At 42.8% G+C, this 27,888-nt stretch overlaps 1 protein-coding gene across 3 annotated transcripts in view; it reads left to right on the top strand.

The window, feature by feature from the left end:
• LUZP2 (leucine zipper protein 2) overlaps positions 1-27,888 on the top strand; it is a 1,804,399-nt gene that overhangs the window by 1,552,105 nt on the left and 224,406 nt on the right. For all 3 annotated transcript variants that reach the window (XM_069623501.1, XM_069623499.1, XM_069623500.1), the window contains exons 8-9: positions 4,549-4,623; positions 15,516-15,686. In XM_069623501.1, the coding sequence (XP_069479602.1) occupies positions 4,549-4,623; positions 15,516-15,686 (246 nt within the window). The remainder of the gene's footprint in view (positions 1-4,548; positions 4,624-15,515; positions 15,687-27,888) is intronic.

The raw sequence follows: 27,888 nt of genomic DNA, 5'->3' as shown, positions 1-27,888 counted from the left end.
GGACATTGGGCACTGGGTGTGGGGATACATGTACTACATTCACTGTGAGACATTAAAAGACACATGCACAATGATCAATGTCCACTCTGTTTTCCAGGATACACCAAACTGTGTATTGTATAATCATGTGAAAACGTGTACAAATAATCCTCCACCCTCACCCCCCTCCCCCCCAACTCCCACGCACACCCTCACCCCCCTCCCCCCCAACTCCCACGCACACACTCACCCCCCTCACCCTCCCCCCACAAAAGCCCCACAATGGTCCCATCAATACTACATAGGCCACATGTGTGTGGCTTCATAGTCAATGGGCACTCCCCGAGCCTGGGGTATCATTTTCGCATTGTGCGTTGTGACCTGCGGACCGGGCTGGTCTGTGTGGAGGAGCACTGGGAGGGTGGTTCCTCCTGCTGGGGCTGAGGTCTGGGGGTTGCTGCCTCCAGGGCATCAGCAATCCTGCCGAGCACCTCACAGAGCCGGTTTGTGGATGTAGTGATGACCTCGCCCAGAGCCTGCAGGTCATTGTGATGCACCAACCCTGATTCCCGGTTGTCCCGGAGAAACTCCTCAATCATGGCCGTGAGGTTCTGGGAGTGCACAGCTTCTGCGGCCGATGTGGGGGATGTGGTTGGCAGGCTTGGTATTGGGCCTGCAGGCCTCTCAGGTGTTACGGCAGGGGAAGTGGGCTGATGTGAGACAGGTGTTACCCCTTCACCTGTGAGACCTGGGCCATCACTCGACCCGGAGTCGCTGTGTGCAACCTGGCTGTACGATGGTGACTCTAGACACAACCTGTGTGCAACCTGGCTGTAGACATTGGTCTCCGCCACGTTGACCACGGAATAGGATGTGGGGCTGTCTGGCACACTAAGGAGGCACATGGCAGCATTCTCCCCTGACATGCTGGATTCCTCAGGGTGCAGCGTGGGGCATGTTTCCGGCGGACCTGCAGCCATGTCCAGGTGCGCGGGTGGGGGTTGTGTACCCTCCATGGGGGTTGCTGGAGCAGGTGGTGTAGTATGGGCCTTATGTCTGCCAGCAGGTATGCGCTGTACCCTGCCCCTGTCCCGGGAGGTACTTGGCCGGGAGCCTTCCTCCTCCTCACTTTCATGACCGCTACCTGTGGGGGGCAAGAGAGAGACAGCATGATCAATGATCTGGGGGTCATCATGACTTCAAGCCTATGGTAACACATTGGGAGAGCAGCATCTTGGTGATATTTTGGTCGGTGAGTGAACTTGGCTTGGATGGTAAAAGCATACTGTTGGCGGGGTCAATCATGTTGGCGGAGTACTATGGTGAGTGACATTGACCAGCTTTCTGTGTGGCATGGCCAATATGGGTGTCAGCCTTGCACCTGACATCATCCTGGGTCCCACTTGTTACGACATGGTTGCAGTGGGGGGGGGGGTCTACGAAGCAAACATGATGTGACTCTTTGGCCGGCCCTTTGCGGTGAATTACATTAGGGATGCATGTACTGTTTGGACTCATGACACTCACCTGCATCAGCGGATGAGGGATCACTGCAATCCATTTCGCCAACACCTTTGATGGCTTCTGTGCCCATCATCTCCGCACATGTTTCCTCCCAGGGCATCATTTTAATGGGTGAGCCTGTCCTCCTCCTGTCTCCAGGGCCTGCTGACGGTTTGCTGACATGATGGCCCTCACCCTGAGACGGAGGTCATCCCAGCGTTTGCGGCAATGCGTTGTGCTGCGGGGGGGTGTTCCCAACGACGCTCACCCTCTGTGCGACCAACTCCCATATCTCCTTCTTTCTGAGGATGGTGGGCCTACGCATGTCACTGCAGAATACGATATCTGCATGTTCATGCAGAGTGTCGACCAGGACCTGTAACTCATCCTGGGTGAATTTTTCTTTTCGGATGCGCGCAGCGCCCTTTTTCAGAACTTTGGGCATGATGATGTTCTCTGTAGTATATTTGGTCGATCTGAGTCCTGTATGGAGTCCTGTATGTGCTGTATGGAGAGGAATGCAATGGATTGTGATTTTAAATATGGCCGCCGTGATGCTTCCCGTTCCTGTGCGATGACGTTATTTCCGTTTCCGGTATTTAACGGTGGCCGTAATTTACGGTTAGCGTAAATTACGGTCTCCGCTAATTACGGATTCCATCGAAGGCGATGGTGTTAAATACGTCTAGGTTTATGGCGGTAAGGGGTTTGACGGGACCTTTTGCGCTATGCCACAAGGGAGTTTACCGCCATGGCGGAATACTCGTGCACGCGAAGTCGGAATATGGTGGAAATAGCGCCTTCCAACCACATCGTACATGGTATTTACGCCATGGCGGTAATTACTGTTACTTACCGCCGGACTCGGAATGAGGCCCATTGTCTTAAACGTTTTTTATCTGGGGCATGCACAAAGGCATGTGTTACCCTCTTTATTAACTATGCACAAAGGGAGCATAAGCAAAAGGCAACCTGCAGACAAAGTACCTTAAGATATTCTTCTATAGAGTGTGTATGCTGCAAAACAGGATTGCTATGAATAGCTACAGAATTTTGCAATGATTATCGGGTGGAAAGACAAAGGCGGTTGATTAGTGACTATGATTATGGTGTCTGTTTATGCTGAATAAGTTTTGATCATGTATCATTAAACCAAATTATTTATCTCCTACACATGTTAAATGATTAATGTTAAAAGATAACTGCACAATCGGAATACTTGAAGAAAAAAGTAAAATGTAGTACATGGTGTTTAATTATCATTATCACAACACTAAACTGCACGCTGAGAATATATGAAAGTCAATTTATATTTTACAGCCTATAAAAAAGCTTAGAAATATAGTGACCATTTTAATGGTCTTAGGTGTTGAAAAAATGATTTGTATTGGGGATCCATATCAAGGAGACGAATAGAGACACACTAGGAAAAGAGGTGATGGATAAAAGTATATGGATAAGGAAACTCTTTAACCTTCAATTTAAAGTGAATGGATTCCCATCAGTGAACGTTTTAAAATGTCAACTTTACATTATATTAGTAAAAGCAAATGTTCCTGTAATACAAGATGTGCTAGAGCATGAACGTCTGTGCAATGTCTCTCAAGGACCGCATGACCATATACTTGAAACAGGTGCTACCCACTAATATGTCTTTATTGTAATCCTGCACGCCACTGAATATTAACTGTGATGTCACGGCGTGGTAGAGTGCAGCTCTTGCTCTCATTCATTCAACGGTGTTTCTCTAAAAATTTTGCTGCATGCATCCTTATATTACTATAGCATTGCATTCCACGCATTATCGGATTGGGATATGCCTCATGCGTACTATTCAGTTGTGATAGTGTGATGATTGTGACCCTAAAACACATTGGGGATAATGGTCCAGATTTTCAAAGTGTTTGTCAATAGGATTGTGCCATTGTACAACGATTTTCTAACGAAGGCTCAAGATGTTTTAATGTACTCAGATTTGTATTTTTGTTTTCAGTTGTGAATTCAATGTTTAGGACTGATAGGTTCCTGGACAATTTTACCGAAAATAATGGATGCATGCATGCACACACCGAAGCATGGTATAGGCGCTATTGCTGGTGCGTCTGCTGCACTTCAGTGCATTCTTTTTCATCTACCTCTCCATCGATTTACCTCATCCACGATTATGAACCTCTGTGATGCAGGCATGGCATATGCCCTGATTCACAGAGTGTGTTTCAGTGTGGGTATCCCATTGAAAACAAGCTTTTTGTAAATCAGGTCCTATGTATTGTTTTCGAAATGATGATCATGCCTTGTCGCAAGACACGTTTTATTATTTATTTTAAAATCCCATAGTGCTGTAAAGTAGCAGAGATATCTATAATTAGCTAATAGGTTCTGATTAAAAGTAAACCCCTTTTAATGAGTTGTACTCATATCTGTAACTGGGAGGTGCACGTCGACTTCAAAAGAGAGTTGTGTTTTTAATGTTAATAACATTTAGCAATTATTTTGGAAAACCTTCATAGAAGGCCCAATCTCCGTCTATAAACTGTCCTGGTCCACTCGAAGGCTGACTTTGTATCCGTCCCTAGTGTTGGAGGGAGAAGATTAGTCTGGCTTCCCTGCTTTGAAGAAGTTGCACCTGTCTGCCTGTCTCCTTGGTTAGACCCATTTAAACGAAACACTTTAGCCACCCTTGTATAGAACAAAGGCTGCTAGGCTGGGACAACATCAATGAGAGCGATAAAAATGATATGCACTGTGGGTCTGTGAAGTACACAAACATGGGTGAATCTGAAAACAGTTCACCTTGCTGAACCACAGCAATGTAAGGCCAGATGCCTAACAATATTTTGAACTTCTCTTCTCCTGCCAGCGATTTCATCATCCATTATTTATGCGGAACATAGTGGTGTGTATTCACAATTCATTGGCTCAAAGCATCATTATACTTTCAAATGTAGTTTTTGGATAGCAGTTCAGGTTTGATGAATAAGGTTTGAATACATTGCAGATGACTTGAGAAAGTTAATTGGGTGAGAGCAGTTGATCTACATTAATCTGTGATTTTGTTTCTTGCAGGCACAGCAGCTATCAGATTTGGAACAAAAATTGGCAGCTGCCAAAAATGAACTAGATAAAGCAGCACTTGATAAAGTAAGACGACATTTCAGTACCATGACAATTATGAATACAGTTGATTATTTAGTGCAGAATTATATGTAATTTCTTGAATCGTATCTAATGTATCAAAAAAAAGCTTGATTTATTGTGACACTATATTAACTAAACTACGAGCAGGAGATGTATTATGGTGTCATATATGCATTTTCTTGATGAAAGCAAATATAGTAACAAAGACTTCAGTTGGAGAACCTGCTTTTAAATAAACACATTAAGGTATTTAGTTTTGAGGTTTTCAGGGAACAAGTTGAGTCAAATCTGTAAATGTATGTATCACCATGTTCATTTACCACTTGTTTTCTCACCATTAATCCCTTCTATACAATCTTTCCATATAGTTCTCATTATGTTGGAGATTCAGAAATTCAAATTTGGCACATCATTATTCTTACAATATAGCACTTCCTTGTCCATGGACTAATGTTCTCCTCTCATTCCATGATCTAGGGAGTGAGAGGATAGTGTGATGCCATTGATGTATGACAACCTTATAGCGACATGTCCTTGCCATTTTAGAAGGTTGTGCCATTCCCTTCACAGACTGCCATCTGTCTGCATTTCTTGCAGTTCTCAATGAGAAGTTAGATGATGATGTGCAATTGTCTATAAGCACTAAGAAATTTTAGTGAGTTATACAATGTGTTCAGTGCTATGTGTTTAGCCAGCATTTGCAGTTTACATTTCAGATCTTCCCTTGATCGGTTTGAGGATAACAATGTGAGTACCATTACTTTGGATTACAATACCTTATGTTTTTTAAAGTACTTACATCTGTAAAGATTCGAGCTTGAAATGCTCCCTAAACACGTGGTATTCTTAGGGCATTGATATGCTTTGCAAGATATGGCTGACTTTGGGACTGAAAATGTAAGTGCATGTAGCCCCTAAATGATGCAATTGCCAGATACATTTCCAAAACTACATGGTTGACATGTTCATCAGTTCCGTTTGGATTCTAACACTTTGCTCTTCTTGGAGCTGTGTCACAAATAGCAAATGAAGTTGTGCATTATGCTCAACTGATGGTAGGTTGTTTTCATGGTATTTGGCACTTTCCAGAGTATGCAATTTTACTATGGTGTTAGGAAAGCATAATCACGCATGTCCTTTCTTCCTAAAACATCCATGTGAATCAGATGTCGACTGCAGAATTGCTAGACTCCCAAAACTCCCAAAACATGAAATAAAACAAAATAAGGTTGTGTTCCTAAGACTCCTTCAGTGGATCTAAACCATCTTGCAGATGTGAAGGCAATATTAATTAATCTACACATGTTCCTGGTCCTTTTACCAATTAGAGGATATGGCACACGTGTCCACTTAGAAGGCTGTGCATCTAGTGAAATGACTACCTATCATCCATTCTCAACCTCTGTGTGCATCACTCCCCTTGTGCTATCTAACGCTTCCTTGACTTTTCGTGACTCCTTCATCCCATTGAAACTCTCTGCCACTGGAAATAGTCATCCCGACTGTGACCAAATTCAATATGTCTCTAAGACATCACGTGTTCTCCCTTGTGGTTGTGGACCGTCTACCTGAGTTCCCTCCTACCCACTCACGCACATTAGCCCCAATGCATCCTAGTTTACATGTTGAGCATGCCCCCTTGGTGGTCCTCTTATATGTCCCTTTGATGGAAGCAGTAGTTCCAGTTGTTGTGACTTAATTGAAGGTGAAAAATGAAATGTGTTTATGTGTGAAGAAGATGAATTGGTCTTGAACTTATGGGTTCAACAATGTGTCGCTTCTACTTCAATGCTTGCCTGGAATATCTGAACACCTTGATATAAGAGTTTGAAACACAGGCAGTTGGGAAGCTGATAGTGTAAGCATCTTGACAGCAATTTGGCATTAGCTTTCTCGGCTGATGATTCACACATCAGGAACTGCTGGATTCTGCATCCTGAATTACCAAATTACCAAAGACAACACCTTTGGGTTTGCAGCACCCTGGGAGTCCTTTGAAGGAAAGTAATGATTCCCTGCTTTTGCAAGTCGGGCCACAGTGAAGGGCTTTGCATCCAGGCTCCCATCTGTCTACAGTGGCAAGCTTTCTTTGCCTCAATCACTCCTCTTGTCTACAGAACTGATTAGTGACTGGTTAGGAAGAAAGTTGCCAGATATCCTGCAAATCTTATCTTTGCCCTATGCAATAGATTTTGAGCAGCTTGAGATCCAATACGATTCCCTATATGTATTCAAATTCTAACAGGATTTTGGCCAATCTTTGTCAATTTTACAGGTTTATTCTCCTTGCATGTCAAACAGAGCACCTCATAATTTCAGGAAGTGAGGGAGAGTAAGGGCCTCATTACACGGAAGGCGGTGAGCCATGGCGCTATTAGCGCCATGGCTCATGCCGGTAAAATACCGGCACCGCCTTGGCGGAAAGGGGATTTACCGCCCCATTCCAAGGTTGGAGGGGCGGTAAATCCCCCTTCCGCCATTGCCCTTCCCCATTCCCATTTCTGCCCCATAGGGCTCTATGGGAATGGGGAAGGCGCTAATTACAGCACCGCAATTTTGCGGTGCCGTAATTAGCTCCGAGGTCCCTTAGCGGGTTGGTTTTTAACGCCTGCAAAAAGCAGGCGTTAAAGCACCAACCCGCTAAGGTACCTCGTAGTAAGGCAGTAATGGTTAACGGTCACCGTTACCATTAACGGTGTCCGTTAACCATTACCGCCTTCCGGGAAATGAGGCCCTAAGACTCAAGTGTTATTTAGTAAGAACCAAAGTGGCCAGTCTCCTGTATGGTTCATCCATTTGGCTTAATCGGACATCCTCTTACCGTATTCTGTCCTAGATGAAAGTGGCTTCATGATAATGATCCCCTTTCATTTATGTCTCAATTGTCATGAAGGCTTCTTTGAAGTGCCTACTCCAAAACCTAACCCCTAAGAAAGCCAGGCTCTCCACCCGAGAGAGGTGTCAGAATCCAAACTTAATGTAGGTTGGGGTTTCTGGATGTAGCTGGGACACATGGTCTGTGAATTGCTTCAAAGTCAGAAATATTCATCTGTAGAATATTATTGAAGGCCCGAGTGGGAGATAGCAGTGTGTCAGTAAACATGGTTTGGGCTGTTTAATTGAATCTCTTTGTGAATCACTGCATCTATTTTTTCAAAGTTCTATTTTTTCTCTACTTTAGCACTGTCCCACTTAACAGGGACAGTTGCTCTGCCACCATACTCATGAAGTTGACATATAATAATAAACCACTTGAATCCTCCTGTTTATCAGCATACAGATTCATGTTTTTATTCCACACAGGGCCAGTGTAATGTCTTATTTATAGACGGCAGCATATCATTTTGCTGGATTTTCCAACCAAGAATGTGTTTCAACTTTATAAATTAATTGTCTGGGACACTTTTTAAAAGGGTAGTTCCATTGCTGTGTACATGAATTGAGTTCCATCAGTGTGTGTAATTTCATCCCATCATTGCCCTCACCCTATGATACTTGATGTACAAGATCTGTCAATTTCGCTTTAAAAAAAAATCTCTTAATTAAAATATATTACTTGTTTTCTGCATGTGCACATTTCCATCTGTGCATAAAGTTATGTTATGTATTGTGTTTCCTTACAGCTGCTGTCCAGGAGAAAGTATGTTTGCCATCTATTAAATATCAACTAGTGTGAAAGCCCATGTACACGGGCTAAAGTGCATAAAGAAAGAAATGTTCAGTGTCAATCTATTATGTGGTATATTTGCTTGTAATAGAGTGCAATTCATGCTAATAGAAAACAAATACTTTTTAGATTTGCATTAACGCAGTAGGACCACTACATAGTCTAAAGCAACAGCTCCCTCTAGCCATGACAACAGGTGAAGCGGGCAGTCTATACTGGACATGACTGCATCAGACAAACATACACCTGACCTTTTATTATATAGGTTGTTATTAAGTTCAATTATACACGCAGTGGCAGCATGCCACTCTGGGTAGAAACCCACCAATACCAATTTGCAAAACAAAGAGCACCTCTAAAGGTGACACTCTATACTCAGAAGGCATGTTCCACACCAGGTCATCACTGTAGTGCCGTCTCCCTCTCTCGTCTGTCCAATCTAACTTCTGTTCATAGAACACTCTCTCCATGACATGGCAAGAGTTCTAGGAGCACACATTCTATGTATGCTTGCCTCGGCCACATTGAAATACAAGTATAACAATTTCCCCTTTCAAAAATGGCGCAGGTGGATTATTAAACAACAGATGGCTGCCTCAGATAATAGCCAATTAATATAACAGATTCAAATTGATTCAATCATTTTTCTGTTAACACATTTGGTTTATTAAAAATATCACACAGGTTGTTATGTTGCTTTCTGGGGGGTGAAGTCCATTCACTTAAGATGACTACTGAGTAGGGCATATATCCACCACCAAGATGTACATCTCTTAGACATGGCGTCCAACTTGACAGTAATATTGGACCAAATGTCATGATGGGACTTTTAATTTAGCAGTAGGTGTTTGTTCACCAAAACAACCAATTCTATAGTACGGTGTGAATCCTAATGTGACGCCATATGGCAGTATGTGGTGTTAATGTTGTGCAATCTTTATTGTTTGAACTGTTAGCAAATTTTGTCATGCTTGATTTCACCTAGCATGCTAGATTCTTCTCTATCAAGCCCCTGGGTTCTATTCTTGTAACGGCCCTCAATTGGAATGCGACACAAGCTTAATTTAAATTGATTATTTGACTCACAAGTCTTTTTTTTCTTCTTGTTCACAAGTCATCAGAGCAATTTTGTGTGCATTATTAGAAAACATGATGTAGGTCGGCAGCTAGGTAAAACATGTCAGCATCACATTTTCCTGAAAGCCATCATCTCTAAATTGTACATATTTCTATGTTGACCCACTTGGTTTTTTTGCAGGGCAAATGATGGCCTTAGGTTGAAATGTATGCATTATATGCTGGCAGTCATGAGTCACAGCCCTATAGTTAGGGTAAACCTATGAACCACTAACTTTTGCGAAAATTCTATTGCCTACAGCTTTTGACTTGCTACAAAGATCTGGCTGACATGTTTCAAAATGATTCACTGGCACAGGTCCCACAAAAATAAACATTTGGGCCAAAGTTTTCAAAAGTTACAAAGCCTAGTAACAATCTGTTGTTGGGCCACGCCCATTCATTGTTTGAGCAGGTGACAATTTGCGCACAAAGGGGAGAAGCCATCCCTTTGCTGTGGTTTGTTGTCTGTCAGTCTAGTAGTTTCTTGTAATTTGACCCTGGTCTAAAGAAAACCTGTTATACATATAATACGGTTCATTGCAACTCTGACACTTTTCGGAATAGAAAAGTGTCCATTTTCTTTCTGCTCAATGCAAGCTGTTTCCATGACAATTCTCTGGCAATGGAAATACGTGCTAAACATACTATTTGCAGGATGGAAACGGATTATTTCACATCAGGGTAGAGCTGGGGCGAGTGAAATGGTGGATATGACAATTATGGAAGGGCTAGAGAGGCCTTTTTTCAGTTAGTTAATTTTCACCTTACCACAGAAACTGCACAGGATTCCTGTTGGTAAAGACTAAGGTTAAAAAAGTAATGGAAGTGCATCACAGGAAAAACGAGGGGAAGATGACATGAGGAGTGGGGCTGTGGACCGATAGACTTCAAGGGGGATGTGGGGAGACACACAAAATGAGGATGCATATGCATAATTGCAAATTTCATGGCCAAAGGACATTGCAGTGTAATATGCAGTGCCCAGGGCATGGTCTTTATCATACCCTGGACAGAGCAACCACTCACTATTGCCATAGCTATGCCCAAAGGGCTATTGAGGCTGGTTCATTATGCCAAACAGGTATGACTACTGGCCATTGTTGGTGGGTGCATGTGCGGATTCATGGTTATACTGCAAAAACCTAAAATTCACAGAAATGTGCTGCCATGCTAAGCAACACAACCGTAACTCACTACCACACTCACGCTACTCGTAGCTAATTTCCCAAGCTTCTGAGTACTCACAGGATGGGCCATACACTGGGGAAATGAGCTGAGCCCCAGGCTCCATGTACACATATCATGGAAACAGGCCCTTCTATGGAGATATATTTATTTAAGAAGTTCTGTGGCAGGGTCATGGACATAGGTGATCTTGCATGGACTATGATCATGGGGGTCTGCCCTTGAGCAAAAGCCCATGGTAGCCATGCTCTTTGGTCGTTGTGAAGGTAGTAAAATGTGTAGAATGGGTGACCATGTTCATTGGTATGTGATTAGAATGCAGGGGTAAAGTTTACCAAGGAATATATATGGAGATACATCCATAATCCTTAAGGACCCAATTTAGTCTTGTTTTATGGTAGTGTGAACAGAATGATATTTTTGCTGATGTACTATGCAATGTCATCAGTGATAACAAACTGCACTGCCATCTCTGACGTCATGTCTGATGTTATGAGCTGTGCATTCTGAGGGCTGGTATGGTGTTTTATAACCACACACTTGTCAGGAGTGTGTGAGTTCTGCTTTGTAACCTTAATGTCCCTTCAACTGATACATTTCAATAAATCACATATCAACGTAAAGAAAAAATATAGCAACTCTTGCTGGCATCCGTTATGGAGCAGCAACTGTTGGTGTCTGAATACTACCCAGGCATTTAAAAAAGAAAATCTTTTAATTGTATGTATTGTGTGGCATAGTTTCAACCAGTACACCTTTACTCTCATACACAGTTATATCAAAAAATACTTTTAAAAGAAGTAACAAAAATCATTAGTCAACATTAAAACGAATTAAGATCAAGGTTAAAATACTTTTACAAAATTCCCCACTGCAATCACTAGTTGATCAATAAGTTCTGAAAGAAGGGTCCACCACAAGAATAGATATGAAAAGCCAAGAGACCCTAGCCTCCAAAGAAACAAAGCCCAAAATGTGCTGCACAGCAGCTAAAGGAGTGCTCAACGGAATTGATAAAACACACTTCCAGATAATGGATTATACTTTAGACCAACACAAACCCTCCTTGGCCCCATAAATCAACCTGGAGATCAGCATTTGATTATACATTTTGAGCAACTGAACAAATGAAAACCACCCGTGTTTTTATCAAAAAGCCTAAATTGCATTGCAGCAGAGATAGCATTTAGTTTGACGGCCAGATTTGCCAGGCCCACTGAATTCCTAGCTTTAAACACTATCCCCAGATATTTGAATTCAGACACCTCCTCCAATCTTTGGCCAAAAAATGTGCCAACAAAAATTGGTTCTTCCAGATAGCGTTCACAGTGATTCATGGTCAGGGGACATTAATATACAAACCAAGATACTTAAATTATTCCCCTGCATTAGTCAAGGATCTTTGTAAGCCTACTGGAGTATAGTCCAATAAAACCACATTGTCTGCGTATAGGAGATCATGTAATTTAATGGACCCCAGTTTGGGGGGGTTGCCACAAAATTACCTAGAGCAACCCCATTCCAAAAATATAAAGATTAAATAGAAATGGGGCTAGAACACAGTCCATACAAAGGCCACGAGCCACATAGATCCACTCAGTAAAATTACAGCTTTGGTCTAAACTAACCTTCAATTGAATATCTGCATGCAATTGATACAAATGCTAACCAAATATTCAGGGCAAACCCAAACATCTTCCACACACAGAGATGATCTACACAGTCAAATGCCTTAGTAATATCCAAATGAAAACTGTGCTTAGGCGGGAGACCATGTTTGGTCAACAAATTAATTTAAGGGATGTACTTGTGCCCCTTCTAAAACCAGATTGGTTATTTTCCAAAATACCAGAGCCTTCAGCCTAGCATTCAAGAGCCTGCAATAGAAATTTGGAAAAGATCTTGTACGACGCATCCAAGCGGGAGATTTGGTGGTAGTTAGCAGCATCCGCTCTATCCCCCTTTTTAAAGATCACTAGGACTATTGCCTCCTTCCAAGTCGGGGGAATCTGAAGACTTGCCAAAATATTGCGAAACAGATAGGCACTATCTATTGATGTTAATGATTGCCCTTCAACAAATGTTTGAGTGAAATGTAAACCAAGTCTTCTCCCAATTTCAACTGAGGCCCAACCAGGTTTAACAGTATATTTCCCTCTTCTGCTTCCCCTTTCAATGGAAGCTTAAGGCTGGTGCGCTGATTGGACCTTTGGGACCCAAAGATTTTGACATGGCAGGCTAGGTGGACAAGCCCGCCTCATCACTCTCAGTCCCCTTTCTTCCATGGTGCTAAAATCAGGGAATGCCTCTAAATGTGCCTGAGAGATATGAAGAGAAGCTGAAAATTAGAGGCTGTTGGCTTTAGCATCACCAGTGGTTGAACCTCTCCTGATGTAATGTGGTAACAAATGGCCCTCTCTGAGCTTTCATCAGAAATCAAATTAGAGACGACAGATTCATGTACCACACCCGAGATCAAGTCAATATTACAGACTTCAGATTCCACTGAATAAGTCGAATATCTTGAAAGACTTACTAGATATTGAGAGATGGCTGTATCTTTCAGTTTAAGATAAGCCATAATTAGACTATTAGACTTGATGTAAGGCTTTGAAATGTGGGTATGTTTGGAAGCCATAAATTTTAGGTGGAGTTGCACACAATTCCCCCTTATGTAAACACCATTTTTAAATTCAGAGAGGAATTAGCAACATGTGAGACTGCGGCAGGCAACCCTGGGAAAGCATCATCCTCCGGGAACACTTCAATCTGTGCCGTAACAAAACGTAGAAACTTTAGATAGCTTTTTTTTTATTTTGCCCAGGCAAGAAGACCAACTTTTCGTAATTTTTCTTTTTAGGACCAGCAACCTGGAGAGGCAGAGACTCCTGTGCTGGCCAAAGCTTAGCAGTGGATTCTGCCACCCCAGGAATGGTACCCAGGGGAGCCATTACAGTAGCATCAACTCTAGGGCACCCCACATTACCTGCAAGTATTGATAGTTCTACAGAAAACTGCCAGAGAGGAGAATTTTGCCGACTTCAGCAGAACCTCTGACATCTCCTAGGTTATAGGTCAAAGTTTCGACTCAAAAGCGTCCAATGACAAAAGGGTCGAGTCAATTCGACCAAAAAAAGGGTCACATTTTTTTTAAAAAAATTAAAATTCGATCCTTTTGTTTTCAGTCGAATTGACTCGACCATTTTGTCATTTGACCCTTTTGAGTCGAAACTTTGACCGGACACCCATCTCCTAACTAAGAATGGATCAAATGTTGATCACAGGTATGTTTTGATGTCTAAAACTGTTCATCTTGAATGTGAGTAGTACATCAATATTTTACAGGTGATGAGCATTGTGATGAATCAGGCCCAGGTGGATTAAACAATTGCACCTCTACTTGGCTTGGGAAAACCACAGACCCTTCTCCCTGAGAAGATGGTAATATCACTGATTTCCCAGTATATTTATACAGAAGGACCTCCTCCATAGCACTCTCAGGAGTACCTGGGAAGGCAGCCTGGGGTAGGGATGGACAAGGCCGCAGAGATAAGCAAACTGGCTTTGTTCATTCGAAAGAAATCAATGGGGCTAACATCGAAACATTAGAAACAAAATTGGAGTCAGCACAATCCAAAATGTCCTCTGAGTCCACATGGCTCGGCGAGTACGAGTTCTCAAAGCAGGCATTCGTAATGGCATTACAGGGTGAGACAACAACTTAAAGTCCGATCTCTCCTCTTGCTCTACTAAGTGCGTTGGGCTTCTCTTGCCATTGTAGCTTTAAGAACCCCAATGGATGAAACAGGACAAACAACGCCGTCTTCATCAGTCCCCTCAAATGACTCCACCTCCTGAACCATAATACATTTTCCACTCTGTAGCCAATGCATAGTAAGGCTGCTAGAGAAGGTCGCTAGGGAGGGAATGAATAGGAAGGGATTCAGAAATGCGGAGGAACAGTACCTTTCAAGCCGCTCACAGTAGAGAATCAGCTTTCAAGCAGCTGCCTGCTTGTGAGGCCGCACAGGCTGATGAGAACACGGAAACACACAGCGCACACTGCACGCTTTGCGTCGTTTAGGGATTGCATAGGTTGCACGCGTAGAAAGACTGCAATCAGCAGCAAGCGTAGAAAAACTCTGGAATGTGGATGAACAAACAATAGCTCTATCTTCTCTGCAAGTTGGAAACACACAGGCACACCTCAAGTATTGAAACACAGCATTCATAGTTCCTGTTACACATTTTTCAGGCGCTGACACTGCACACATTTACAATTTATAGGTTCCCCAACACACACAAGGCAATGGCCAAATGAGAATTAGGCCTACAGAATGTAGATATTGGCAACTTGAATTGTGGCTATCAAATTGCAGTCCTTCTATTGCACATTCCAGTTTCTCACTTTTAAGAATTAAAGCCTTCCTCTTGTTGGACTGTTTATATGGATTATGATGAATAATACAATATCATACTGTAGAGTATTCTGAGAAATGTTAACTACAAAATCTCCTTCGGAAATAAAATGTTCTTTAGGTGCAATATCTAATAAAATAATGCAGCCCTAAAACAAGGCAACATAGTATGGAAACTGACGTAGGATGCACATGTCATCCTAATAGATTCCAACCATAGTTATTTTCAAACATGTGGATGCATTCTCTTTTCGATAAACATTTAAAGAAGGAAAACGTAATTAATAGCAGTGTGTCTCCTCTCGGCAACATCATCTTTGTGCACAACGCTGAGTACTGGCAGTCTGACTTAAATGCGAGCTCATTACTTTATATAATGATGTGTTTGAATGTTTCAGGAAAAGTAGATCGTTTAGCACTCACAAGACAGTGTTTACAATTAAATGCCCTTGACGATCAAAGCCAGTTACATCTTTAGTAAAGATAACATTATTTTGTGTTCCTAGGATTCACAGCTGAAAGCCTTGAAAGAAACAGTGCAGATATGCTTGTTCTCTGTATTACGCAAGCAACCTCCCAGTTCCAGCTTGAATGTAATCCCATCAAAATCAACTGAAAGGGTGTCATCAGTTACCACAAATGACTCAAAAGAAACACTTCTTCTGGAACAAAATGAGGTACGCTTTCACATATTTCCTAATATGTTTTCGTTAATAAAGACTTTTAGGTGGAACTGAAAAGGTTTTTCAATGTATTAAAGATTACAAAGTGTATCAGATAATATTAAAATGGCAAATATCTGTTACTAATAAAAACAGTTGCTGCTAGCTTCACATTAAACTAGTGTGAACTTCAATACTTGTGACCATGGTCAGTGTCAATTTTTCCTGGGTTTGGGTCTTCAGGCACCGCAAATCCATGCGAAATAGCCATTGGGTTTGGCCCGCAGCCAGGGCCGGTGGCCACTTTAACCCTAAAGCTGTTCACAACTACCAGTGGCATGACCTGCAGGCAAGGGTATTGCCCATTTTGCCCCAACATGTCCTTCAGTTATGCCCCAGCACACACGTCCCTTTCCAAGATTTTTGTAGAACAATTTGCTGCTACAGTATCCTCGGATAAGGTTCCAACAGTGAACATTTTTTGCCATAAAAGGGGCATATTACACCGCTCTCGGGCACATGTTCACCGACATAAAAATATGTCCAACATCTCTGCAATATATGCCTTTTGTATTATTTTGTCTGTTCACATTTCTGTTCTGGGATCTACTAGAAGGAAATGGTGTTCCAGCAACGAAATGTCTTCCTTTTCTCAAAAAGCCATATTCCACTCATGTTGGCATATCCTCACAGACCAGGGGTAAAAACATTCCCATGGAGCAGCAATACAACCCTTTTCTTACATTTCAAGTCATGTCATGTTTCTGCTATTTAGATCCAATGAAGCTAATTTTCAAAAGTTTTCATGGCATCATTCCCAATAAAAATACATCCCAAACGTGTGGATCAATACACGGCCTGCGGTAACTCATAGGAATAGGACTTTTTGGGCAGCTTATAATTTTGCTCCCCCTGGACGAATCCTTACCAAACTTTGCAGAAGAAGTATATGGCCCGGTCTGAATTATTTTTGTAAGTTTGGTGAGGTTTTGTCAAGGGGGGGGGAGGGCAAGTTATAGGGGGGTTCCCAAACACATTTTTTTCACAATGTGAATCCGCGGCCATAACTGCAACTGCAAAGAATACCTGGTGCACTTCATGAGATTTCATGTTTTTGTGTGTTTTTTTTTAAACAAAAATGCTGGTCTGATATTTACCAAATCAAGTTGGTTAAACCCCATGGCTGTGATTTGGAAATAGCACGGGCATGATTTTGAACAGCATCTGCAACTGCAAGAGATAATTTCCAACAATGGCTACAAACTATCCAGGACAAATTCACCTAGACTTTCCGGGAACAATTAAAACAGCTCTCGGAAGAAAAAAGAAACATAATGAGCATACAATATGTTGTTAGATCAGAAACGACCCTATATTATGTATAATATGTTAGCCAGAAACCAATTGCATCATGTCACAAACATTGCAATCGCAGAATCATCAATATAACCAGAGGGCGTCCATTTTGTGAAATATCAGCCATTTGCTTTTTTCCTTTCCGTCAAAATGCTTTGCAAAATGTACTCTATGCTTCGAACTCACACACGGTGCAAGGCCACGGCCTGAATGCTGGAAAACTAACACAGACAGAATGTTGAACGATAGAGAAATACATTGTTTTCCTCCCTCATGAAGTCCTTGAAGGCGAGCAGAAGCCGCATCTAATCAGAAGACCAGGTGTAGGCCTGTCTTGCAAACGCTGTAGTGAAAGGCAGTTGAAGCATGAATTGTATTCTTTTAGTGGTACTCCTTTGTGGAGACTGGTATTTTCTGCTTCAGAACTGTCTGACCCTTAGTTCAGGAATCGAACACATAGATAATGTACTAAGGAATGTTTCTCTCTTACGAACATGATATCTTTGCCGAACTAACAGCTCTGTGTTCCCCATAACATAAAGCTGTCTCTGCTACTATTGCTAGAATAACTATATTTAGACTGAGTAGAGATTTATCATAACGTGTCATAATTGTCATGATTGTCAATCACCGAACCCTAGCCTGAACGATACATTTATGGGCGGATTGAATTGCCTTCAAAAAGATTACATGTTATGTATATATATTGCTGCTTGAGAGTTGCTCGCTCTCTTGCGTCTCATGAGGTCTGGGTAGACACGTTGTGAGACGTTGAGACCACAGTCGGCTGACTGAGAATACTTTGAAATAACCAGACTTGTTTGGAAATCGAACCTTGTGTCTGTCGCGTCACTAGAATATATGGTTAGTTTCCATATGCGGTCTTTATGGCCTAGCAATGTGGGCTCAGTATCAAGTATTACACATGAGCTCAATCTAAACTGCGAGGACCTTAACATTTGCTTGAAATTAGATAACTTATGAATAAGAAATATAAAAAAAGAAGAGGACATAATGATCTAACCCTAATCTCTATTTGGGAACATATGGGGCCTCTAAAATCAGCAGGTCATGGGAATTGAGCGTACTTTTCGAGCCGGTCAACTTGCACATGAACCAGGTGCCAGACTCAAAGACATGGGTCTCATTACAATTTGGCCCAGGAATTGGTACGGCCATGCCATGCAGCAGAATTATTAGTGTATTCCAACATGGCGGGAGTGCTCACAAAGCTTTGGGTGTAACATTAATTCCAAATGTGTGAACGTGGCAGAATTTCGACAACAAATTGGCAGAATTATCGGTACTGCTGCATAGGGTGGTGGAATTTCCACTAACAGAATTCTGCCAGTGGAAACGTGTCACTACTATAAAAGGAAGCACCCTGGTGGCCATTTTGAAAATCACAATCAGTTGGATATCACGACACAGGAGTGCCTTCTAAACACCAAAAAAAAAAATCATGTCAGTAGGAAAGAAGAAGTGCAGGCACCCCAATATGAGGATGAGGAAGCCCAGGTTCACCAAGTACGAACTGACTCAACGCAAGCAGAGGAAGAACGCCATTTGGGGCAAAATTAGAGACAAGTTGGTGGCCATGGGGCATCTGCAACGGGAGGCATACGAAAGGAATGGTGGAATTACCTAAAAGCCAGGGTGAGGACTCTGATCTACATCTACTTAGGGGAGATACCAGCCACTGGTGGCGGCAGTGTGGAACCCCTCCAACCTGCACCCTGGGTTAGATGTGAGTGGCATCTTACATATGCCTGGCATAGACAGAGTGGGCATTGCAGAAATTGGAGCCAACAACCAGGTTGAGCACCTGAGTGAATGAGGGTATGATGGCTGCATAGTGTCAAGCCATGTAGTCATAAACATATGTTGTGACAGTCATGCATGCATACAACAGCAACCACAACTATGCATGAAGCATCCACATAAGACAGCATGCCACAACTACTTGAGTCACTGAAGCCATGAAACCCCATACAAGTTCATGAAGCAGGATGGCAGGGCGAGACAGCCAAGCACCAGCATGGCAAGATGGAAGGAGCAATGAACATCCACAACACAACACACAACTACCCCTTGCCAGCACACTGGTGACCCATGCACAGTCAACACTACATTGACCATGTCAATGACCAACCTTGAACACCAATGGGGTCAGCCCTACGACCCCAGCAACTGCAGCGTACCACACATCAACACGATGACTGACATCATGTCGACATAATCCACACAGTACTCAATATCAACCAATCGACTGACAACACCAAATGTCTACAATGCCTCGACAGGATTCGATGAAATTGTGCACAGGTAATAATTGTGGCAATCTGGCCCTGCTCTGGAGTGAGTGGACATGCAGGTAGCCCCACGCCAACCATGTGGATGCCCTGATACAAAGCCTGCTACCCTCACCCTGCAAGTCAAATGACTCAACACCCCCTGCCAGCACAATACACTTTGAGGAAATAGTACAAGTGACAGTGTGAACGTCACTTGCCAGGCACAACCAATCCAATGTATTCATGCAAATTTCAATGTCTCCCAGCGGGCATCCGATCATCTTGGACCGTCAACCACATCAGCACCATCTGGTGGCCCTGCTAAAACAGGACAGGATAGGGCACAGAGCAGCAGTGTGCCACCAAAGAAAGGCATCCTGCCATTGTGGCACCAATAGCCTCATCCACTCCAGCAAAGGACACATGCACAAGGCCTCAACAGACCACAAATGTGCAAGCAGACACACCAGCAACTGGGCGAACCACCACATCTGTGCAGTCTGCAGACGCAGGCATGGGCATGGATGTGGATGACAGACTACAGGACCAATAGGCCATAGCTGCCACATCAGAAGCACAGACAGAGGCCACACCAACTTCATCAGTTCTGGCTCATTCACCTGTCTGCCAGTTCTCATCTGAGTCCTCACCCCTGCGCAACCTGTCACCACTCCACACAACTAAGTCACCATGCTCATCCCACCATGCACTGGTGTACCAACAAGACACAACCTCAGACAAACAGTACCATATTACCCATACTCCAACACGTGATGCACCACAAGGCCACAAGGCCCTGCACATTCCCTGGAGCTTGTTCCAGCACCCATATTACAGGCCATCTGGGACTGTCTGGTCCGGATGGACAGAGGCAGGCGGAGATGCACACCATGGCCCAGGAATAATTTGGTAATTCTGAGGCCATGCATGATTGCATTCAGGGTGCCTCTAGATGGTTGAGTGAGTCCATTGACCGCCTTTGCAGGTGCACAGTGACTTGCAATGCAAGCCTCAGCCTCACAAGCCAGGGGGTGCGGGAACTGGCCAAACAATTTTCCTCATGCCATGCAATACACCTACGCATGGACCCCCTACATGGGAGTGTGCAGGGGACCTCACAGTCTGCTAACCCTACTGAAGGGTCATTGGCGAGCACCTCTCCCAGACGCTCACAAGGGCATGCTTCAAATGCTGCAAAGCCTGCAGATAAGAGGGAGAAGCGCTAGTTGGAGTACTTCTTGGTACTGTGGGTGTGGGTAGAGGTGGGAGTTTGTGTTGGGACTGGGGGTGAAGTTGGTGTTGCGGCTTGGGGTGGAAGGACGAGTTGGGGCCAGGGATTAGGGGGATGGGAGTTTTTGGGGTTGGGGGTGGTGGGTATGAGTCAATGTTGGGGCTGGCGTTTCCTTGAAATAAACAAAGTTGAATCGTGATCAGTTTGATGTTTTTCATGCAATGCAATTTCGACCTGTGCATTCATTGCATGTATGAGCAGCATGTGTGCAGAGTCAAAAGAAATTGGCCCTGAGGTCCTGGTGGACCATCCAACCTTCCCTAACATCCCCACATATTTCATGGTAATTCCTCCATTGTCTTCCTCATCAGAGCTAGGGTGCTAATTGTCCTTATCTGCAGGCATTTCAATATTTTGACGTATGAGCATGTTGTGCAGCATGGCGCATAGCACTACAATTTTATAAAAGATTTACATGGCTGTACATGAGTGCACCACCTGTTTGGTGAAGGCACCTGAACCTTGATTTCAGCGGGCCAAATGTCTGCTCTATGCATGATCTGGTCCTCCTCTGCGCCTCATTGGTGTAGCAGGGTTTCTCCCAGGGGTCATTATCCATGGCAACTGTGGGTATCCAGTATCACCTGCAAAACATGATGGACTGTGTGAGACATGGCGGTGTGTGGGTTGGGGAACAAGTTAATAGTCCCGATGTGTATTCCTCTATGTTCATGACTCAGTGGTTGAGCATGGTTCCCCTTGTGTGCATCGAGGTTGATGGGATTTGGGTGACATGGTTCACTTGCAGTCATTCACGTTGTGCGAGTCAGCAGTCATGTGGTATTTGTCACTGCTATAATATTGGCAATGCACTGGTCAACTATGGTGTTACAGTGCACCATATAGTGTTCCATGGCAATGCTTACATGGGTTGTATGGTGCCCTGATTGTGTTGTGCTCCCCTTGCATGGTTGGATGCCCTGTGTTGTCACATGGTTCAATTATGTGTCCTGGGGTGGGTCAGTCATGGTGCTTGGCCGGTTCAGTGCATTTGTGTCGTTGCATCCTGGGACTTGTTGTTTATTTTCTTTTCTAATGCTTACCCCAGGTGTGTGTCAGTGATTTTGGCAGTCAGGTCTGAGTGCTATTTACCCGCATGCCGGGAGTGCTGCACTCTGTTCCTCTCCATGTACACAGGTAGGGTGCTGTTGCTCAGTATCATTGAATCATGTGTGGTCCCAGTATATCAGGCACAGCAGAGGCTGATGGTGAGGTCAGCATTGCAGCTCATCTGCACTTTCATTGAATGGTATTGCTTCCTGTTGTGGTATGCCTGTTCTGTTGCCTGGGGGGGCGGAGGGGTACCAATGCCACATGGGTGAAATCCAATGCTATAATGGTGTTGGTGGAATGGGAAATCTTGTAGAATCTGTGCCTTTGCTGCATGCACCTCTGCCTGGGTGATGGGCATGGATATGTGCAGATTTGCATGCCTCATGTGGCCATCCAGGAATTTGTCCAGAACCTTGGAGTAGGCGGTCTGTGACATCTCATGTAGTGTCCCAGTGGTGTGTTGGAATGCACTTGCACCACAGAAATGTAGGACTGAGACAAGCTTCAGCGGATGGTGGGGGGTAGTTCTGATGGCAACGGTACTGTGCAGTTCAGCCTGTGTCAGGGTGAGCAGTCTGGTGATGGTTGGACAGTCCAATTGGTATAGGGTGACTAATTGGCTGTCTGTGATTGTCCATGGGGATGGGCGGACACATGATATCGGTGCCCTCTGCAGCATGCATCCCCTGCGCCTGTGTGGTGCCTGTCTCCTTCCCTGCTGTGTTCCAGCATGCTGCTGTAACTGGATGTAGATTATCAGGTTGTGGAGCCCATAATCTATGTCTGCTTGTAGCTGCATGTTGCTTGGATGTATGTTGAGGGTGGGTGTGGCCCTTTTATACTTTTCCTGAGTGGTGATGTCGCACCTGGGCCTTCATTTTTTAAACTGCTTGCATTTACCTCCACCTTTTTTGTGGAGGTAACAGTGCATTGTGTTTGGCTGAATTTCCTCAGATTTTTTGAGGTAATTCCGCTGTTTCTGGACTAATGGTAATGTAATGGATTTTTGTTTGTTGGTGGTAATTCCATTAGTAGAATTAGCTCTGGCACTGATTCTGCTGATTCTTGGTGGAATTACCACTCAGGGTATTTCCGCCATAGCTAATTCTGCCGGTGGAATTACCGCCTATTTTCTGGACAGTCGTATTTTGACGTAGTGGTAAATTAAACAGAGTTATAGCCAATTTTACCACTTATCGCCATACTTGTAATGAGGCCCATCCTGATTAACTCTCGTCCTGCATGACTAAAACCAAATCTTGTGCTAGCTCTGATATTCAGAAATTTCAAGATTTGGCTAAATTCACCCTAATTGAAACCCAGACCTTCTGGGATCTCACTACTAAACTGATAAAGAGGCAGGTTCGCTTCAGATTGCATTTCCATCTGGGCTTGCAGTTTACATTGGATAATAAAGAATTTACAAGATACTTGCCCTTAGAGGGCAGAGCTGCACTTGAAATGCAAGGGATTCGAAGCAATTTGAAGGCAGGATAGCTACCCTGATGATGGAGGTGGGAGAAAGTTAGATCCAAGGAAAACCTGTCAAGAGGAAATAAGCACCTGAATGAGATTTGCATGTTATGATTTAATGCAGGTCAGGTATGGACACTAAAGCAGGTGGTGAACCACCAGGATGAAAGATCTTCTTTTCATTTGTATTGATTTTTGATTAGTGGTCTGTAGCAGTAGTTTAGTATTCAATACTTCATGTACACTAAAAGACTAGGAAAACAAGTAATTGTTTAGTATTGTGTGAGTAAACGCAAAGAATTCAGCATGCTGAATAGCCTTCACATTCTAATCTGTACAAAAAAGAATACTAGGAAATACAAAAAAGTACCAACTTTGCTCTGTGGATACTGAAAGATGGCAAGTTAAACAATACATGTAGTATTCACCTTCTGTGAGGGAGCTTCACTCAGCAGAATCTCCCAAGCACCATGCCCAACTTGATTACGTCGCAGTCTTTAACTTCTGAGAATTAGAGGCCACATTAGTGAAACTGAAGTCAGTGACACCATTAAAGCTCCCAGATTACCTTAGCATTATTGTTTTACTGGAACACAATTAAAAATGTGGTTCTAGTGGAATTACATAAGCATATTTCATATTGAGAATCATTGCACAGAACTAAATGTATTTCTGTTCACAGTCAAGATGAGTATTGTCCATTGTGAATGCTAGCCTCTTCATGGCGCAAAGGGTACCCTGTTAGAGACTGACAAATAAAAGATCAGATACCCATGACAGGGTCTCTGGATCAGCCAAATGCACTGTCACAGCAACCTGATTTTGACAACCTGAGCAAACAATAACCCACGTATAGGACATGCCAATGAAACGATACACTTGTATATATACCCTTTCCTCCAAAAGTACGAGGAGGAATAATGCCTCATTCCAAAGTCATTTCCAGTTAATTGTCCGCAGTCGAAGTTATAAGGTGCAAGAACGTATTTTGACTTTATCTTCATAAGTGGTTGTCTACCATTTGACTGTATTACTTTTGTTCTCAGCATTGCCACCTGATAGAGACATTGACAGAATTAGATACCTGTACAGTAATATTGAAAAGTAAGGATGTTACCTATCATCGAAAGGCTTAAAATGCCTCCTCCAACAATCCACTTAATGGTACGTTTTTTCCCTTCTCATGTTTAATGTTTTCCTTTATTTAAACATATTTTTTGATTCATCATATACAATGGTATTCCCGGAAGTAAACACACTTAAAAAGTGCATTGTTTCTTACTTTAATAACATTTGGACTGGGGGAGTGCAGAGACACTGCACTCTACTCCTTTGTTGATGTTTTTTTTGTGATTCATGCATCCTTCCCACTCGATCTTGTTGAGTCCTGGGAGGAGCACTGCGTGATTGGGAGAGTTCTTTGTAGCAACTGAAAAACTGTTGGTTTTACTATTGTTTGTTTCACTGGTTATGCACGCAACCTTATGTACAGATGGGCTAATGGTGTTCCTCTCCCATGGATGGACTTCCAGGACTTCGTGGGGAGGTGTTTTCTGTTTTGCTTACATGCCCCATAACCAGATGGGGAAGTTATAACATCCACAAGATCATCAGATTGATATGTGAAAGCAGAGTCTGTTTTCTCAGTCTAAAAAAAAGTGCCAATTTAGAGGAGGAGTGTTGAATGGTGCTGATTAGTTAAGCATAAGGTTCTCTGAAGGTTGGATTTCTTCGTGGTACCTTTTTTGTGGTGTTTGATGAAGGAAATCCAGAGGGTACTATGTAGGTGCCAGTGGGCGGAGCCCTGACATCCTACCGAATATCTGGTTCACATGGCCCAGCAAGATTGAGATCATGTGATCCACATGAACATTATTTCTGATGTTGTTGAAAATGAGGTTTCAGCCTTGCTTCTGGTTACCAGATGGGGAAGGTGCAATAGTCCACAGTTTCTTTGGATGTTGTGTGGAAGCAGTGGTCACGTGTACATGGGGACATCCTCAAGAGGCTTCAATGTCAACCTTTCCAGTGGCATTGAGGGGGACTGTGCAGTGAACCAGAGGGTTCTGACTTCATCACAGATGGATGCAACCCTAGGAAGGATGGCGGTTTGATAAATGATCTATAAATCGGTTGATAATGCAGGGATGAATGAAGGGGAATAGGTGGGAAGGTAAGTGTGGTTGACACTGAAATGATTTTGAGAATCAAACTCATCTGTTGAAGGACATATATGTGCAATTAAGGCTCAGCTAGTAGGTAAAATGTAAATGCATTTGCAAAGAGGAATCCTCAAAGTGATGTGGCATGGACGATTACTAATGGTCCAATGCATGGGGACATCAGTAGACATATGGCATATTCAAATATACCAGAATGATAAAATATAGTTCACCATGACATGTGAACACTACAATATGAGGCTATTTAAGTTGTGCAAAGTGACCTATTTCCTCGTTCGGTAAGGGATCATGGAGTATTAAAAACGTTAGTTTACAAATGAACATAAAAAAAAAAATAGTGATAACATTAGATTTAAATGGAGCTTATCTTCAATTAAATATAATTCACATGTCTGACATATAGGATTCCAATGTATCAGTTCCTGGATTAATCGCCAGGATGTAAAATGAGTGTTTATTGTCTTGAAGGTGAGTCCCTACTGTAAGACCAGGCTCTTGGAAGAATTGTTGTCCAAGATGTAAGGATGCTTAGATCTCCACTCATAATCATGAAAGATGGAGAGGCCACTGTACAGCAATGATGAAGAAGATGATAGGCTACAGAATTCTACTGAACCTGTTGGCATTTGACACCTCGTACGCACCCTGCACCGAGTTTGGAAGTATTACATTTTATATTTGATGCGCTTTATATTTGATGCACGTTGCCACAGCCCAGCACAGTTTGAACGTAACTTGCTGACAGAGAAGTAAAGCCTCCTAGGGAGCAGTGAAGCCACTTGTCAACGTGGCAACCCTTGAACTAGCAGCATTCTAAGGCAGGAAAAACCCTGAAGAGTTCAATTTGAACTGCACCAATACGAACACAGACCCACTGACCAATGCAGAAATAGACAGTGGTGGCACCCGCTCAGAGCATTTTTCTTCAGCACAAGCACTTCTTCTCCGCAGAGGGTACCCCATTAAGACCCAGTAATGAGCTAGAATAGCTGCATTAAAAGATGTCCTTAGGAAACAGATGTATATGAACCATAGTTGAACATCTAATACACAGATACCGTTGGAGTTTAAAGAATCACCACTGAATTATGTGAATGTAAAGTTTATTTTCTCCTGATGAAGGGATATATTATCCCGAACTGCGTCAAGCTCTAAATGTATTTCTTTATTATTTGTTTAGTATTATACACCAATGACTAATAAATGATGTTCATGAATTCCACAATTGGGCTAAAATTTGACAAACCAAGTATATATATTTTTGAGCATGAATTACAGTTGTACTGATTAGTTAAGTTCACATTTTTACAAATCTCCTACATTTTTGGTTGCCATTTACAAGTAAAAGGGCGTGCGAGGGGACGGGAGTGTTTGGGCATTACGTTTTATATGTTGTCAGTTCATCCCAGTCTTCAAAAAAAGGATATTGCGCTGGCTCATGAAAGGGCAGGTACGGTGGGATGCATGGTAGAAATGTTCGATAATACTTTAAATCATTTCCGTGAAAGTTACGCTGTTCAAACTGGAATATTGGTTTGAAGAGAATGAGAAAATTTCTCCAGTCCAATTTGGCTTTTTGAGACGGCATAGATGCTTAAATGGAGATTTTGTAATCTACATCGACATTTGACACAGTAGATAGATCAAAGCTGTGGCGAGGGTTTTTAGATATGTGTGTTCCACTCAGCTTGAACTCTCAAGGCCTTACATCGTAATGGCACAGCTGTAGAATGGTACAAGCAAGATGGTGTCGCAAGTTGAGAGTTTAACATTAACAGACGGGTCAAAAAAGGCTGTATTATAGCCCATAACTGTTTAATGTTTTTACTATTTCCTTGTATAACAACATTATGGCTCTTGATGCAAATTCACCTGCTTTTAATTAGTTTAAAATATCAGTAGTTCCATGTCTCAATGACTTTTATTACAGAGAAGGTCGATTGGCTTCCACAAACGAATGAACACCTATACAATTCATATGGCTGATTAAGCCTCAAAATAAATGCAGGAAAAGCTGCTACAATAGTGTTCACCAGAAGCGGAACTTGTTGTTCTGGCTTTAAATTTAAGATATAGTGATTGTGCGGTTACATTTAATAAACTATCTGCGAGTCATGTTTAATGAATTGCCAACTAAAGGACAGCACTTCTAAAGATTAAAAGCCTTAGGATGTCTTTTTTGTTTCCGTAATATGTACACATCTCAGCCAGTTGATTCTATGCTCGGCATTTATGAAGCTAGATTAGTTTCATTTGCGCATCATGGGAAAGGCATTTAGGGATCTGGAGGCATTTAGGGATCTGGAAATTCTATCTGTATGCAAACCAGAAACACTACTTGATGGTGTAGGTCTTGGGACACCCATCATCCTTGCCCGGATATGCTCTGCACAAGTAATTTGGTTTACAGCATTTAGAGCATAATATTAGAGTGCATCCTTCTCCCTGTTACTACGTATACGGGACAACCCAAGGGTTTAACTTTCTCGCCAGCTTCAGAGGCGAAGCAAGGCAAAACCAATAAGGTTGTGTTAGTCATGTGACAATGGATCTAATAGAATGGTGTC

This window comes from Ambystoma mexicanum, chromosome 11 (genome assembly GCF_040938575.1).
Source record: "Ambystoma mexicanum isolate Mex_15411 chromosome 11, UKY_AmexF1_1, whole genome shotgun sequence".
NCBI lineage: Eukaryota > Metazoa > Chordata > Amphibia > Caudata > Ambystomatidae > Ambystoma > Ambystoma mexicanum.
Note: the sequence above shows the minus strand (reverse complement) of the source record. Positions and strands in the feature narration are given on the sequence as shown.